We start from the raw sequence: 18,756 nt of genomic DNA on the forward strand, positions 1-18,756 counted from the left end.
CTTAGAAAGACGATGAGCACAGTGAGGTATGTCGCTAGGCGACTGGATAATCCCAACATTGGTTTGTCAAAAACATTAGTGGACTCACTGTTGGGAGTTCTGTAATCCAGCAGCTGGAACCATGGTTCCTAGCCTGAAGTTGTGTAGCATCTCTGGTGATAGGAGCAACCCCCTTTTTAAAATCCTTGGCTCCCATTTCAGGGCATTGTGCCAAGACAATCATGACTGTTCCCTCTCTGTTGGCTAGTTTAATTGTCCTCCAGATGATGCACTCCCCAATCAGCAGGCACTCCACAAATTAGCATACAAAAGGGTCATGGACAGTCCCACATGAAACAATTGCACATGTCCCTTGACTCACTGAACAAAGGAACAATATGACTGGCATAATTAAGAATAGTTCACGCCCACACAAGTGGCCACTTACTGACACTGATATTACCTCGGTTATCGGCAGAGTCATCAGTTTAAAACCAATAAAACTGTCACACAGGTGTTTTTACAAACATAACCAACTGTCATGATGGCGTTGGGATCTGTTCAAACTAGAGATTCTGACACTCCACCTAATAACTTCTCTGATGTTTGCGATCAGCGCAGGCAGACCCGGGCGTCGGTCAACACAGTTTATTTCATAGGCAGGCTAGCAAGAGTTAATCTCCGCTGGTCTACTCATTAGTCTCCTTTGTTCACATGTCCTGGGGTAGCCCATATCAGTGTCCCTCATATCGATGCTGGCTAAATCCTTCCTTCTATGCCAGTTATACAGTTATTTAAGCTGGTCTGATGAGGTGTTATGATCCAGACTAACTGGTGGTTGTAGTACTTCTTGTGGTGTGCGGTTGTGGTGTTCACCCTTATTGTCTTTTTACTTCTACCTTCCTGCTCTTGCTTTTCTCCTGAGTCTCTCCTTGTTTGTTCCTGTGAGTTTAAAGTGTGTCAGAGTTTTGGTTTTCCCTGGTCTGTCTTTATCTGCGTTTCCATTTCACTCCTACCCCTTCCTTCCCTTGTGGGAGGGAGCAATCAAATTAGTTCTAGTCAGAAGCATAGCTAGAAATGAGACTCAGGCATCTCCATCATTAGAAGTAACCCTGAGGTTAGGGGTAGCCTAGGGTCCTCTAGCATGAAAGACCGCATAGGAGCTCCAGTCCCTCACTATCCAACAGTCACATCATGACAACAACGGATTCAAACGCTAATAGTGGTTTGTTCCAAAATATAATAAAATATAATCAACTACAACATTTTCACCACCAGGATATAGTCATCATCTTGGGATCAAAGTTTTGATTGGCATAGTCCCTATAAAGTATGGTTAAATTTCTCATACCCAACATGTTTTCCTCCTAATGGGTTCATCAGGGGACTTTGAGGGCCAGGTTGACAATAATGATGTTGTGGCACAGTGTACCTACTTTAAATACCAGTCCTAGCTGAACTGCTAATCTCCTGGAGTCAGCAGACATGTGGTGCCAAATCACATCTGGTAACCACAGTAGACACAGTGCAATCAGGACTATACATCATCTTTGTCCACTTCTGGGTCGCAAGGGCCCGTGATGAAACCCTGGATACCTAGGGATAAAACTCCTTGGAAAGAAAAGTATGAGTTTTAAGCATACTTTACAGGGACCATGCTGTTAGAGACATTGATCAACACGGTTTATAAGTAGTTACCAGTAGGCAAGGAAATTACAGTGGTTAAATGTATATTGGAATTATATTTTCGATCCTACCACTGTTTATGCTAACCACTAATATTTATTTGTTGAACTAGTGGTATTTAACTTTGAAAGGAAGGAATTTATAATTCTACTCTGTACTACTCACTGCCTAGGTTACTGGCCCCCTCTGCAGTCTGTCAGAGGTGGCATGTTTCTAGGGAATGAGCGCACACTTTGAATCCGGCCAGCATCAGTGACCTTGTATTCCTCCATTGCAGCTGAGGCAAAGCTACCTCTGTTGGCAGTGTGGATCCAAGCCGCCAGTCATTCATTCAGGAGCGCACTAGCCACCATCAAGCAGGAAGCCGAGAAGCAGGGAAGTGGTGCGCTCCTGAAGACAAGATCCTCAGAACAAACCTTTATTAGAGACAACTTTGTCAACACAGCTGTATGGGATCATATTTCTTAACACTTCCTGCTACATATTCACTTTGAAATAAACAGCATGTCCTGTTTTCAGCAGCACCATATTTATGAGTATCCTGTTGATAAACCTTGTGAATTCAGCAGAGGGAGAGATACTTGTGCTCTGATTTCACAATGCAGCTGTATGTATAGTGGAGAAAACAATTGGTAAATCAGAAAGGGGTCAGAGACATTTTAAAGCATGAAAAGATCAATAACATAAGAACGTACCAAGTTTTCGATACCATATTGTACCCTATGGACTTTATGTAAATAGGACACAGATGAAATGAAGAACAGCTGACGCAGGAATGCTACAAAGAATCTCATTGGAACAATAGCATTTAAGAAATAAATAAGCTTAAAGTAGCACACGAAGCTTACAAGCAGAAAAAAAAGTATGTTTACAGGACTTACTGAGACAGTTTGTCAGAAGAGGAGCTCTTTGAAAAGCTGTTGGATTCCTATCAAAGAAAAATATACAGTATGATGATAAAAATATACTGCAACATAGCATAGATACATACATTCAGTGCACACCCTCTCAGCTTCACTCATGAAAGAGGCATTATATATTAGCAATAGACAATATTCCAACACTTAAAAGCCAATATTTTAAGGCCCCGTCACACTAAGCAACATCGCTAGCAACATCGCTGCTAACGAACAACTTTTGTGACGTTGCTAGCGATGTTGCTGTGTGTGACATCCAGCAACAACCTGGCCCCTGCTGTGAGGTCGTTGGTTGTTGCTGAATGTCCTGGGCCATTTTTTAGTTGTTGATGTCCCGCTGTGAAGCACAGATCGCTGTGTGTGACAGCGAGACAGCAACAACTGAATGTGCAGGCAGCAGGAGCCGGCTTCTGTGGAGGCTGGTAACCACGGTAAACATCGGGTAACCAAGAAGCCCTGTCCTTGGTTACCCGATATTTACCTTTGTTACCAGCCTCCGCCGCTCTCACTGTCAGCGCCGGCTCCTGCTCTGTGCACATGTAGCTGCAGGACACATCGGGTTAATTAACCCCATGTGTACTGTAGCTAGGAGAGCAGGGAGCCAGCGCTAAGCAGTGTGCGCTGCTCCCTGCTCTGTGCAGCTGCACCCTGTACTTTATACCCTATATATGTACCCTGTGCGCTGCTCCCTGCTCTGTGCACATGTAGCTGCAGCACACATCGGGTAATTAACCCGATGTGTGCTGTAACTAGGAGAGCAGGGAGCCAGCGCTCAGTGTGCGCTGCTCCCTGCTCTCTGCACGTGTAGCTCCGTGCGCTGGTAACCAAGGTAAATATCGGGTTGGTTACCCGATATTTACCTTAGTTACCAAGCGCAGCATCTTCCACGCGGCGCTGGGGGCTGGTCACTGGTTGCTGGTGAGCTCACCAGCAACTCGTGTAGCGACGCTCCAGCGATCCCTGCCAGGTCAGGTTGCTGGTGGGATCGCTGGAGCGTCGCAGTGTGACATCTCACCAGCAACCTCCTAGCAACTTACCAGCGATCCCTATCGTTGTTGGGATCGCTGGTAAGTTGTTTAGTGTGACTGGACCTTTAGTCTCTTCGGTGGATTCATTCTTTTGTATGGTAAAGAAGCACGAGCCTCCCTTTATCTGGGGCTGCTGGGCTTCATATGTTCCAGAATCTGCACAGGAGGTAGATTTACATTGCTGTTACAGCCATTTATAACATATCCAATGACGGTGTGACAGATCATGTTTTCATATAGAAAAATAATCTGGCACTCAAATGAAGTGAAAGCAAAAGATCCCTTTAATTGGGTAAATCAAGAAGCAGTGTATAGTTTCTTTTGACGTTTCGGTCAATCAATGACCTTCCTGTCACAAGTGTTAGGTAGGTATACTGCAATCAGCTGTGAAACACTGCTGAGTGCGGCAGTTGAGGGATCAGGTCAAGTGCATAAGGTTGGCGTGGAATATAGCGAAATCGATCCTGTTTTCAATCATAGATACACTTTAACATGGGTTTGTGAAGGCTCCAGTATTTTGGGGTCTAGACTAGCATTGCAGATGGCTAGTCCTGCAGTCAGAACTGTCGGAATGACTGTAGGAACCCCAATGGTAGCTCTGGATGCCAAAGTGAACAAAGCCTAATGTCAGAAGAATTACAAGTGCCAGTAACATAATATGGTTACTGAAGAGAATGCGTCATTAAAATGTTTCTTTTTATTTTGTTTGTTTTTATAATTTTGTTTTCTTCAAGTTCCATATCACTCACTATATTTATAAAACAAAAAAGTAAATTTAGCAATTTTCATTTTTCCAGTTTTCAGCAACCACATGGACATAAGTTGCATCAGACAGGCTCTGACCATAATCACTTGTATACAGGTATTTTTGGGCATGTTCTGATCTGGGAAAAAGACATTGCGCAGAGCGAGGGATGGATGAGCTATGACCATCACCTACTGAATGGTGAATCCACTGTTATCTACTGTATGAAGAGTGTTACCTTCCATTGAAAGGCAATCTACCATGATAATGAGACTGCTGAAAGGGTCAACACACATGGAGAGAAAAACGAAGAGTCGAATGCGATAAAAAAAAAAAAAATCACATTCCACCCGCACCCACGTTACTCTATGAGGTCGCTCTCATGAGCTGTGGGTGCAATCAAATTAATTTTTACTCACACCCATACAAGTCTATTGCTACGAGAGAAACATTGCACTGCACTCGTATAACACCGATGTAATGCGAGTGCAGTATGAAAATCGCATCAGCTGACAATGGAGGAGATGGGTAGATTAATCCCTCCTCTCCTCCGCGGCTGTGCTGTGATCACAGGGTCAAATCACAGTATAATGACACTCTGCTTACACTCCAGCAGAGCGGGAGCCAAGTGTCATGCTATTGACTCGCATTAATGTCTGTGTGGCCCCAGACTAATGTACAGAATAGCAAGTATGAGTTTTGTTTTAGGCTGAAATTTATAAGTTTTCTGGGTTATTTGTCCCTTTTTTAATACAGAGATAAAGAAAATTTAACACGACGAAAACATTTTAAAAATTAATTTAATTTAAGAATAACTTCCATAATCACGTTGGTTATTTTCGGATGACGTGAAAGGGATAGGTAGCCATGTGCCGCCCGCAGGACTTTGGCGTGAATGCCCTAAGCACCCATCCATGCAATTTACAAGGAGACATAGCTCTGACAATCTGAGACCTGAACTGTAGGGTATAGGAGAATTCTTCAGGATACGTCTAATTTACACATACACTAAATACCACATTAAATGCTGCTCTTACTTCTGCTATAGCATATTATTATCATACAGACATATGCTAAACTTGTAACTAGCTGAACGTTTCCACTAGAGTTTAAACAGTAAAATCTTCTCTGGCCAGCAGAGGGCGCTTGTATACCAGGATTAGGAAAGACCAGGCTGCATTGTCTGCAATCATGGCTGTAATTCGATCTGCCCGTCTTTATAGTCTGCCATCTAGGCATTTTTCAACTTCTGTCAAATTTCAGTTTCTTTCTAAGTTTCTGCAGGCCCCCTCCCCCCAGGCTTTGTGAGAGTTTACACCCATGAGAAATGATTTACCATTTGTCTACCACACACATATATATATATATATATATATATATATTCACCATATAACTTCAAGCCGCAGTGCCTGGGTACAAGTCAGGGCGTACTGTCACAATCTATGTGCCTGCTCTCTTCATGCTATGTCATGTCTTTAAATTATGCAATCTTTCAAGGGTATTATTGTGGCATGTATCCACCTCCACAAAAGATACTCTGACGTCCAGTATGTATCCACTAACTACTCTGACATGCTCCAGTATGTATCCACTAACTACTCTGACATGCTCCAGTATGTATCCACTAACTACTCTGACATGCTCCAGTATATATCCACTAACTACTCTGACATGCTCCAGTATGTATCCACTAACTACTCTGACATGCTCGTGGCATGTATCCACCTCCACAAAAGATACTCTGACATCCAGTATTTATCCACCAACTACTCTGACATGCTCCAGTATGTATCCACTAACCTAAGAGCAGTCAGTTTTGATCCAAATATTGTGGCATGTATCCACCTCCACAAAAGATACTCTGGAAATCGCGCCCCTCCAGCTCGCCAGAATTTTGGAAACCGCATCGTTGGTCCATGGATCTTCAAGCATGGTGTGGAAGCATGCAAATGGCGAGCAAGAATTACGCATTTTTCACGTCCTTCGCCGTAACAAAGCAACGTTGAGACCTATTATTCAGCGTCACATTGCGCCTGGTTCTAGGATCATCTCTGATCAGTGGGCCGCTTATCGAAATATAAATAACTGGCCCATGTTCAATTATGCGCATCAAACCGTCAACCATGAGCAGAATTTCGTTGATCCGATTACTGGTGCTAATACTCAGCGCATTGAAGCACATTGGGGTCATGTGAAGACGGAAATACTGAGAAAGATGCGTGGCACGTCCCAAAATTTGTTGTCAGGACATTTGGCCGAGTACTGGTGGAAGAAGCTTCATTTATACGCGCCATTTTGTGAAATAATTGCAGAAATTTCTCGACAGTTTCCATTGGTGTAAGGTAGTGTTCAGACTTCGCTCCTGTGTTTTTCCTGACAGATGTAAAAAATAAATAGAATGTGAAAACATATGTCGGAGCATCTTTTGTGAAGGTGGATACATACCACAATAATACCATCTGAAAGTATGGCCTTTGGAGCCCGCAGTTGTGCACCCCTGGTCTAAAGTCTGTGGGAACATGCAAGGTGATCTGTTTAACATCATCATTCTACATGATCCTATGTATTACACAATGGCAAATGTTTGGACGGAAATGTCATAAAGCACATTTATGACACACGCATGGCTAATTTTACATATCCCAGAAATCCCCTTGAAGGGGTGTTCTCCAGATTTATGTTCAGCTTCCCGTCAGTTCAGAAAAGTGTCCTGGTGCTGGCCCCACTGTGCACTTTCCTATGCTGGCAACACGATGGGAAAAGTGCAGGGGACTGACGCTGATGGGGTACACCTACCTGGCCAGCTTCACAACGGCACGACTGGAAACCATGAGGCCTGCAAGCAGCATCCACTCCTTGCCTATGTAACCAGCCATTTGCAAGGTGTTCGGTTACCTGGGTATGAGCTTAACACTGTGAAATTAAACCTTACTCCATTCTTTAGAATTAGGCTATATACACACACAAGTCTTTTTAACCTGATTAGTTTTTAAAGCTGAAGACTTTATAAAAAAAATTCCAGAGTTTTCTGAAAAGTGTCTTTTGGATCAGTTTTTCTGTCTTTTCTATGGTGGTTTTAGCCTCCAATGGTTTTTTTGGAGGGGTTTCCCATTTTTTTCCGTCATAGAAACTTTTAGTTTTTTTTTGTACTTTTTGGTACAATGGCAAAACGCTCCAAAAACCATCCAGACATCTTTGAGCTTTTCCGTTAGCTTGCATTGTAAAGCACAGAACGTCTTCTAAGCGGAAAACACCAGAATAATGGACCGGTCACTCATTTTAACCAATTGGCATTTTTAGAAACCTGAAGTGGTTAAGAAACGTTCAAGACCCTGAACACAAACACAGCAGATCTTTCTTACATAGAAATGAATACGTTCACTCTGACAAGTTTTTAGAAGCCGCATGAAAAGACGTTGTGTCCACATGCACTTGAGGATTTCTACCCATTTCTGACCTTGGAACAATCCCCTTTAGTCAGATTTCTGTAACACTGATACCTACCAATTCAGTCACATGACTTGTGCATGCATCAAACTTGTTAGGCTGCAAGGAGAGATAAAAACAACATGATTACAATATGTAAGGGGCAACAAAAGGAAGGATGACCATGGACAGGGGAGAAAGCTGGAGCTGGGTAGCCATGTGCTCTACACCGGAGTCATGGAAAGCTTTCGGTTAATCTGCATTGGTCACAAGACAGTGATAATACAATGTATCTCCCTTCCTTCAGATTTATCATTTGCACATTCTACTGTTATCACATGCCGATGTGTGCACATCATAGCTGACTATAGTGAGCGATGGTATACATCATTCAATAAGAATAGACAGTTTACAATTGGCATAATGGGCAACCTATTAAAGAAATGTAAAGGTCAGAAGTAAGCGCGGAGAAATAGGACTATCAACAAGGAAAAAATCATGCCTGTCCATTTAGGTAGTGTGGGTGCTGAGATACATTGCAGACAATTCTGAAGATTTATCTCTGAAAGGTTTGGAAGTTATTACTCCCAGATGTGGAAATGTCCGGGCACACCTCCCCCACCCTCATTACCTCACATGAAGGTTTGGATGGCCCAAGTCTGCTAACCTTGCAATAGTAAGAATCATTTATCACAGTCACACAAGCAGCAGCAATATCAGATGGAATATCAGAAATCTAGCTGTAAAATAGACTTGAGCATGGGCCGTCATCTTTCAGGGCTGCAGCCAGAATAGAGCTACATTTGTTATTTAGTGATGGGCAGACTCGCAGATAACAGGGACCCATGCACCTAACCAGATTTTTTTAAAAAACAAGGTTCTGCTCCGGGATTGATCCCGGATTTCTGGCCAGATGCCGGTCCCCAGATAAGTCTATGGGGACCAGAATACGGAGCTTAAAAATGGTGGTAGAAGAGATAGGGGAATTAGAGCAAGGGCTTCATACTTACTGAGTCTTCGGCACAGCTGTGACTGCTTCCAGGCCACTCATTCTTCTTTCGGGACCGCTCATTATTGCTCATCCATATTCAACACTTCCCCTACCCACCGACAACCTGACGTCTGTGATTGGTTGCTGACACACGCAACCCCACCCTGTGTGACAGCGTCTGACTTCAACTAATCACAGTCCCTGTCTGCGGGTCACTGTAGAATGGAGTAAAAATAAGATAGTATGATACCCAGCACAGGTACAGCATACGGCTACAGGCCCCAGCTGTGCGCTTATCTAGGCTGTGTATCAAAAGAAGAGGAACCGCATGCGGCTTTTTTTTTTATTATTATTATTAATTTTTAAAAAATAATGAAAAAAAAATGGAGTGCAGTCCCCCCAATTTTGATACCCAGTGTGATGCTCGACACTATGTGGCGCAGTGTGATGCTAGTCACTAGGTGGCGCTAGATACTATTTGCATGCAATGTGGACAGAAGGGTAGTCAAACAAGCTGGGATCAGGAACCAGGACGACACGACAGGACACAGGCAGAGACAAGATCAAGATACAGGCTGAGGGTCACAAATCCAGCTCTGTTATATCTGAAGTCACAGCGAGCTGCCATAAAACAATGACCGCCTGCTGTGAGCTTCAGGCAGAGAAACAATGAGCTGTGTGATGAGTGGTAAGGTCATTGAGGATATTTGCAGTCACAGGTGGAGGACCATGGGAACCTCCAACTGTGACCGCAAATCATCTGAGTGATGTCACCGCTAATCTCACGGTTCACGCAAGGAGGTTGTTATTTCATGACAATATTGAAATCAAAGGGTGAAAAATGCTGCTAAACCGAACTGAAAATTGACATGCTGCAGATTTTTTCTGCAACAAAAACCAGACTGAAACCAGATGGAAAAATAATGCAGTGTGTACACAGCAAATCAAAAAACCCATTGACTTAGCTAGCTTCAGTCGAGATCTGCAGATTGTGATGCAGATTTTCCAAAAAATGCTTCAAAAACCGCATCAAAAACCACAGAGAGTGCACAGGACCTTACTGTCTGGGTCCGCCCATCACTATTGACATTATGATCTCTACAATACATGATCTCTGATTAGTGGTCTTAGGCACTTACAATGCACAGGTGATTAAATCTGAATTTATAATCTACTAATACATACTGTCCACCAGAACATCTGAAGGGCTTATGCACATGGCCATATTTACAACACGCCATTGCTGTAAAACTGCTGCAGTCTTACCCAAATTCATAAAACTCTAAACTTCTCCTATACATTACAATGTGAGTCACGTACAGCACAGGCTTTGCACACATAGACCATGAGTGTGGTGTCCATGATTTTCACGGACCCTAAAGGGGGCTTTACACGCTGCAACATCGCTAACGATACATCGTCGGGGTCACGGTATTTGTGACGCACATCCGGCATAGTTAGCGACATCGCAGCGGGTGAGACCAAGGAGCGACAATCAACGATCACAAAAACAGCAAAAATCATTGATCGTTGACACGTCGCTCCTTTTCATAATATCGTTGGTGGGGCATGCCGCTGGTTGTTCGTCGTTCCTGCGACACCACACATCGCTATGTGTGACACCGCAGGAATGACGAACATCATCCTACCTGCGTCCACTGGAAAAGGAAGGAAGGAGGTGGGCGGCATGTTCTGGTCGCTCATCTCAGCCCCTCCTCTTCTATTGGATGGCCGTTTTGTAACGTCGCTATGACGCCGAACGCACCTCCCCCTTGAAGGAGGGATTGTTCGGCAGCAACAGCGACGTCGCTGACAAGGTATGTGCGTGTGACGCTACCGTAGCGATATTGTTCGCTTCGGCAGCGATCACCAAATGTCGCACAAACGACGGGAGAGAGAGCAATTGCTAGCGATATTGCAGCGTGTAAAGTACCCTTTAGACTTATATGGATAATTTTGATCTGTGACTTCATTCAAAAAGGAGCGTGTCTGAAATTCTTTTGTTAGAACACAGTCCACAGAAAAATACAGATGTGAACAGCACCATAGACTTTAATGTGTGCTTGCTCTATCCACGAAATCCCAGATACAAGTACGTGATTCACAGACGCCTGACTAAAGCCTCACTGTTCGGTTTATTACAAAGCTGAAATATGGCTATCACAGATGTCCACCAGCCCTTTGTTGCACCTCTCCATGCCTTTGATTTCATACATAAACAATACAGAATATTTTGTTCTGACCGATTCTATATTAATGCAAACAAAGGGAGAATCTCTTCATATTAACCCTGCACAGGCTGTGCCAGCGTGGGTGAGCCCTAATCTGTTCACCCTCAAAGATTAAAGGTTATAAAAATAAATTCCAGGAGGGTTTGGCAGCCAACAATATTTTAATTCTGCATATAATTAATTATCGTCATCATTTTATTAAATCTCATCCTGATGTTTCAAAGCAAATCCCCAATGGAAATTGAGATGACAATTTGAAATCCACAGTGTATTACCTTTTACTGCATATTCATTTCACAACATCTGCCAGAAAACCACTGCATACCCTCAACACAACTCATACAATTTGGGGCAGATTTTGGCAAAAAAAAATCTCAGGATCAGTGGGAGGCATGAGTTTGGGGCTAATGGATCATATGTCATTCACTAGAGCGCACCATAAAATTGCAGCATATCCACAAATTATGCACTTCTTCAAGATTTCAAAATAAGATGTATGACATTAGCAGTGTGATTGTGCAAGTCTTCATCTGTCTACCATGACCTCACGACATAACAGCTCCCTAAAGGTACTTCCTCTTAATGCGCTGGGAGAGGAGGCGGACAGCAGTATCAGAGCGAGGAGCACCGCGGGAGCAGCTGACAATGGCAGACCTACCACGGGTATTACTGCAGTGAGGGAGGCATGGTCTGCCCGATCACACAAGACATGAAGTCTACGACCATGCTGGCACAATGCTGGCCCTCTCTATGGGCATTCCACTTTGGTGAGAACTGTCAGGCGTCTACTCTTTCTAATTGTACATAGTAGTTTTAGAGTACAGGCACATCAAGCTGAAAGAGATTAAATCCCCCATTGAATGAAAGGAAAATTGCCACTAGTAATCTTGGTGCTTGGTATCTCCACTGTGGAGTGGAGAATAAAAACAAATGGAAAACCATACATTTTTATCTACACTCCTGCTATTATGTGCAGGAAAGTACAATTCATATTGCTAAAATTGGTGAAAGGTTCACTTTAAGGCTAAGGACACACGGCGAGAAAAATGGAGTGAGTGGAATGCGATATAAAAAAAAAAAATTATCACATTCCACGTAGACCCATGTTACTCTATGAGGTCGCTCCATGAGCGATTTTTGTCTCAGCCATAATCAGACCGAGAAAAAAATTGCAGCATGCTGCGGATGGAATACGATTAGTTTTCTCTTGCACCCATACAAGTCTATGGGTGCGAGAGAAACATCACACTGCACTCTCATTAAAGCGGAGTGCAGTGCGATATATGAACCAGCTGACAATGGAGGAGATGGGGAGATTAGTCCCTCCCTCTCCTCCGCAGCCCCCGCCCTCTCCTCCGTGGCTGTGCTGTGATGGCAGGATCATATCACAGTGGTATGACACTCGGCTTACACTCCAGCAGAGCAGGAGCAGAGTGTCATGCGATGCACTCACAGTAGTGCTCGTGTGACCCCAGCCTAAGATCACCATCGTGTCACAGTAATAATGCAGTATATAGCGTAACCACTTGTTGCTGTTGTAGTATGGTAGCACAGCTGTCTGATTTTGTATGTTGTACAATTCTTCTTACAGAATGCATTTCTTCTTCTTTACCTCTCATTTTACTTTTTACCCTCATTCTTTATGGTTTTCTAGATGTATTATATTATAATTGTGAAAATAATGGTTTGTAATTATTAATAATAATAATAATAATAATAATAATAATAAAGACGCACTTACCAACTCATAATTTACTGGAAAAGAACATGGAGTCACCACCTAAATGAAGAACAAAACAAAAGCATACCTAAACATTCTTGGAGAGATAACTGAATCAATGCTGCTTTTTCACCTCTATATAAAGCAGTTATATTACACGATGCCTTGCTGCGTCCAAGACTGTAATGAAATCATACTACTTTTATTAGGCTGCCTCCATTAATCTGATGCAATGCGTTCTGCAGGTCAGATTTCTACTTTCCTCCCTGGTAGGAACTTATGCTATGTAACATGATACACTCGGTGCTATTTATTCTAAATAATTTGGCCTTGTGAACAATCAGCCTTAGCTTACCAAAACGACTGGCTCCGGTACAGCTAGGATCTGGAATCAATCTACAGCACCTAACACTGAATAGAAACAGATGTCTGTGTCTAGCCTGCCTGCTTTAGGGCAAGAAAAATCCAAGGCGGGGTGTGTATGTCACTGCGGGGACCACAATTGTGTGCAATGATGAATGAAAGTGGAGATACACACTGGGTTTTGCTCCTGGATAGTCAAAATAAGTCAGGAATATAGCCATTAGCTCCAGGTAACACTTGTTAAAGGGAAAGTGTTGCCTTCTACATGCATGCCGGCGTGTTGACAGCATGGTATAGCGGAGAACAATGATAACTTGCATTTATTCATAGCTATCCCCGGACTTTGTATACACACGAGTCCAGTGGGCGGTCCTACTCAGTGATGGACAGCTATCCCTACATGTTCAGTCATACAGGAAATACTGTCAATCACTTAGTAGGACCGCCCACTGGACTCGTGCATACAAACTCCAGGGATATCAATGAATAAAATGCAAGTTATACTGAAACGTTTCCCAGAGAAATGTATACCAATCTGATCAGCTCCCCTGCTCTAAAACATCCGGCCTGCAGATCAGACACTGATTTGAACATGGAGGCTGCCTTTAAATAACAGATAATGGCTTGCATTGTAAGTAGTGAAATATTATCGCACCGACCAATATAGGCTCATGGTAAAAGTACAGTTCCTGTCACTAGCCCGGTGTATAACAGACAGCTAGAAAGAAAACCTGTCACTTGGCATGTTCTAAACCTCCTGTATGGCCTGAACCCTCCATAGACTGGGCAAACAGCTGGGAACATCCACAGAGATGAGAATAAATCCACAAGTCACTCCTATTCAAAACAGCACAAATTATTGAAGGGTGTATGTATGAAGACTATGAAGGAGACCACCGACCACATTATCTACCCTGACCGGAGCCTTATATACATCTTTTCACCCTGACTTGAGAAATAATAACTGATCCTTACCATACTTTTGGCATAAATTCATCACAAGGTACAATACACAAAAGAAGAAATAAGAATCAAGTGTTGGGGGTGGGGTGGTACTGCGGCTGCAGCGAGACATCTACAAGTCTACATAATCTACCATCAGCTACACATACAAAGAGATGAATGAAATGTGCACACTTACCTTTACTTCACATCTTCTGTGACACACATACTTGCACACTTAGAAGAAAATAAAGGTGTCAGGTTAGTAATTAAGAATAGAGTGCACTTTACTGTCTTACATAGTTTAATTATCAGCTGTGTGATACAAGAAGCCATTTTTAGAAGATGTCTCGACTTAAAGTGCTTTACCAGTTTTATGTGAGGTTGTCCAGGATACTTTATGTAATGGCAGCCAATGCTATGGTAGTCACTGCCAGTCTCTAGTTATTTCCCTGTAGCTAATCACATGTCCTCTAGCTAAATAGTCTTCCCAGCCAAATATTGGCCTTAGACGTAGTGTCTGAATATGGGGCAGAACGCTATGGATAGTGATTGGTTGCAGTGGTCATGTGAATAGACAACACATGATCAGCTGGTGGAATATCATAGTACTCTAGCAGGTAGCCGCATTGTAGGCGAATAGGAGTAATGGGGGTTTTTCATATCCACAAATTCCCAAATTTCTAAAACTCAAAATTCTACCTTGGACAACCCTTTTAATCATTGTATAATGACTATGTGGTGTAATACTTCATAATTTATTCCAATCTTTGCTTAAGGTCAATGTAAATAGCTTCTTCAGAAAGGACCAAAACGGGAACTCTAGTGTCACCTATTAGAAGCAACAATCCTAAAAGTCAATAATGAGCATTCTTGCAAACATCCAGAGACCAAAATCTTTCTTGAAGCTAGTGCTGCTCTTAGCCAAATCAATCCTCGGTTATCTAAAGTGTCAGGACTTTAAGGCCGCTGTCACACTGCAATCATCTCCCTGTTCAGTGCTCCCGTTGGGGTTATCGTTTGAACCCCTGCAAAACGGGTTTCGGACATATGCGTCGACAGGGCCATTTACTATAATAGTGCAGACGGAGTCACCGTGTGATTTGTCATGCACCATTTTCAGGGGTATACACTTACTGGAGGCAGATACCCAGGCACAGTCTACTACATCTGGATAAATAAGGAATAACGTTTGGAACACCATTCTAGGTCTGAACTGGGTGCAAAAACCTAAAAAAAACATCACTATGGGGAGATAAGGTATGCACACCAGTTACTATGTAAGGGGAATACATGAAATAGCAGAAACTGCTGTGTGAATACTGACTTGAAAAATCCAATAGCTATATGTAAGAGTGAATATGTGAAAAATGGAATCTGCATTACTGCCATGAACATATGAATCAAGAGAAATTTAGCTACTGAATTGATCAATGCAATAGAGCCCCAACACTACGCCAAAGTATTTCTCTACGTTGGGGTCCCTAGCTAAGGGTCTCAGCTTCCCATACACGGTAAGTTTTTTAACTGCATGAGAGGACACACACAAGCTAGGGACCCCAACGTAGAGAAATACTTTGGCGTAGTGTTGGGGCTCTATTGCATTGATCAATTCAGTAGCTAAATTTCTCTTGATTCATATGTTCATGGCAGTAATGCAGATTCCATTTTTCACATATTCACTCTTGCATATAGCTATTGGATTTTTCAAGTCAGTATTCACACAGCAGTTTCAGTTTCTGCTATTTCATGTATTCCCCTTACATAGTCACTGGTGTGCATACCTTATCTCCCCATACTACATCTGGATGACTGCCTCCAATAGGTGTATTCCTCTAAAAAATGGTGCACGACAGAGCATACAGTGACTCCGTCTGCACCATTATATTCAATGGCCCCGATGGTGCATAAGTCCAAAACCTGTTTTGTGGGACGGAAGCCCCGATAGGACCACTGAACGGGGAGAGGATTGCAGTGTGAATGCGGCCTAAAGGCCTGTGCCCAAGATCAGTGTTAGCGTTTTGGATGTATCGTGTTTTCACTACGTCCAAAATGCTGTGTTGTACAGTACAAGCACAGTGTATGGGATTGATAGAAATCTCCTGACCACTGTGCTTCTTTTTAATGCTGACTAAAGTGACCTGTGACGTGGGTTTCCAAGTCGAAGCATGTCAATTTATTCTTGCAGAGACGCTGGTGACCTGAACGGGAGAACACAGCGAAAATATGCTGCATCAGTAATCCTGATCATGGGCACAAACGGCACCACATTCTCCCGCACAGGACACTAGCATCTCCACAAGAGAAAATACTCTGCGTCCAGAACAAGAGGAACCCTGATCATGGGCACGTGCCCTAGGAAGATGCATTCCCCATGCATTCAAAGGGGATTTCTGGGCACAGATTATTAAACCATTGGAAAGCGTATCAGAAATGAAGAAATTTCACAATTTACTTGTTGTTAAAATCCTGCTCTATTCCTGAGCAAATGCAAAAAAAGCTATTTGTTTACCTGAAATGTATGCAAATTGTGGTTATATTTATTAGTGTAGGATAACAATAATGGTATTATAACATAAAATTTGAATAATTAAATAAATGAAACCACTAAACGGTTGTATAGTAATGCAAGACACTTCAGATCACACAGGTTATATATTATGTGCACACATCAGCACTAAAGCGGATGACTATATGAACGAGAGGGATATAAATTACAAATACATAACCGGCCTAACGATTTATAATGTAAGCATTGAATCCTCTATATCAGTCACCAAGAACTGAAGATAGTCAGGATAATGCTAGCAAAACTATCAGAACTACAGAATAGTAGTCAGAATATGCATAGAGACCCTGCGGAGGTGAAACACCCCAACATGTATTACCTAGCTTGCTCACAGGGAAGATGGGGCCAGACTTGTATCTTGCTGATTTATATAGTGACAGTGTTCCCCAGGAGCTAAAGTGATGCTATTAATTTACTAATTTATACCTTTCCTAGCTATCGACCCAATGTGGTCCAGAATATACAGTAGAAATGCTATGGCGTCCTTTCAGGTTCTGCACCACTTCAGAAATAGCAATGCATTTGCTCATGATGTACTAAGCTGTGACATAACATCCAGCTCCTTAGTTCTTGCTTCACTCTATTCAAAGCACAGAGCAGAGAGAGTTCCGGTCTGTGCTTTGAATAGCTCAGTTGTGCAGTGTACTTTAAACTGATTTCATGCCGGAGTGCCCAGTGTTTCTCAGCAGAGGATGTATAGAGGGAGGGAAAACACAGAGACATTGCAGGCCCCACACAGAACAAGTAGTCTTATCCACTTAGGCTATGTGCCCACGCTGCTGAAAATGCGCGGATTTTGCCGCGGATTTCTCGCGGAAAAGCCGCGGATTTCCCGAAAATCTGCAGCACAGGTACTTCTCAGCCATTTCTATGGCATTTTGGAAATGCTGTGCCCACGCTGCGGATTTTTCCGCAGCGGATTTCGTGCGGATTTTGGTCCGGAAAAATCTGCAACATGTCAATTATTGTTGCGGATTTTCATCCAGATTTTGGCTTTTTTTGCTCCCCTACAGTGCACTGATCCTGAGTGGAGCAAGCGTTAGCACCTGCAACGTTATTGTTTGGAATATTACGGACTGCAGGATTGTTTAAGGATAGTACATACTAAGTGAAGTGGAAGGAATATTAGGAAGGACAATTATTCACCTATCTTGAGACTGTATAGGAGTCTCAGGGTGGTGTTTTGTAGGTAGAGGGGGCAGGCACTGAGGGTGGGGGTGGTTTCTGCTTTGGGAAATGTAGTCTATAGACTAAAGGCCCTTTTACACACTGAGACTTTCTAGCGATCCCACCAGCGATCCCAACCTGGCCGGGATCGCTACAAAGTCTCTGGTGAGCTGTCAAACAGGCAAACCTGGCCAACGACGCAACAGCAATTCGGACCTGCAGAACGACCTAGCTGGTCATTGGGTACGTTGTAAAGCAGCTTTTTGAAAGGGAAGTCGCTAACAAAGTCGCTGTAAAGTCCTTTTACACACTGAGACTTTGCTGCACAGCGGGAAACAAAGGACCAAAGAATGGTCCTGAACTATTTGTAGCGATCAGCAACTTCACAGCAGGGGCCAGGTCGCTGATGTGTTTCACACACTGCAATGTCGCTGGGGAGGTCACTATAACGTCACAAAACCGGTGACTTTATAGCGATGTCGTTTGCGATGTTGCAGTGTGTAAAGCCACCTTAAGGAGGACAGCAGGCAGGAAGATTGTGATGTAAACAGACCACAAGTGTGGCCGCAGGGTGCTGAACGGGAGTTAGAGATCACAATACAAACAACATGGAGGTTTGGAGACTCATGTCACAGCAGACAAATTGTTTTGTCTTTGTTTTTTTTTGTTATGACCGTAAACTCTTTTAACACATTGCAATGGTACCGTCACACATAACGAGATCGCTAGCGAGATCGCAGCTGAGGCACCGTTTGGTGACGCAGTAGCGATCCCGTTAGCGATCTTGTTATGTGTGACATCTACCAGCGATCAGGCCCCTGCTGTGAGATCTCTAGTCGTTGCAGAATGGTCCAGGCCATTTTCTTCAAAGGCGATGTCCTGCTGTGTTTGACACTGTGTGACAGGGTCACAGTGACTGCTGAGATCGTTATACAGGTCGTTACTGCGACCTGAATTGTTCCTGCATCGCTGGTAAGATCTGACTGTGTGAC

The 18,756-nt window shown here is 43.1% G+C and overlaps 1 protein-coding gene across 3 annotated transcripts in view; it reads right to left on the reverse strand.

Moving 5' to 3' along the window:
* The window catches only part of TNS3 (tensin 3), a 528,788-nt gene that overhangs the window by 267,811 nt on the left and 242,221 nt on the right, over window positions 1-18,756 (reverse strand). For all 3 annotated transcript variants that reach the window (XM_075315024.1, XM_075315026.1, XM_075315025.1), the window contains 4 exons: window positions 14,228-14,265; window positions 12,745-12,783; window positions 7,860-7,901; window positions 2,547-2,593 (listed from right to left, as the gene is read on the reverse strand). In XM_075315024.1, the coding sequence (XP_075171139.1) occupies window positions 2,547-2,593; window positions 7,860-7,901; window positions 12,745-12,783; window positions 14,228-14,265 (166 nt within the window). The remainder of the gene's footprint in view (window positions 1-2,546; window positions 2,594-7,859; window positions 7,902-12,744; window positions 12,784-14,227; window positions 14,266-18,756) is intronic.

Source organism: Anomaloglossus baeobatrachus, chromosome 6, assembly GCF_048569485.1.
Source record: "Anomaloglossus baeobatrachus isolate aAnoBae1 chromosome 6, aAnoBae1.hap1, whole genome shotgun sequence".
In the NCBI taxonomy this organism is placed as follows: domain Eukaryota; kingdom Metazoa; phylum Chordata; class Amphibia; order Anura; family Aromobatidae; genus Anomaloglossus; species Anomaloglossus baeobatrachus.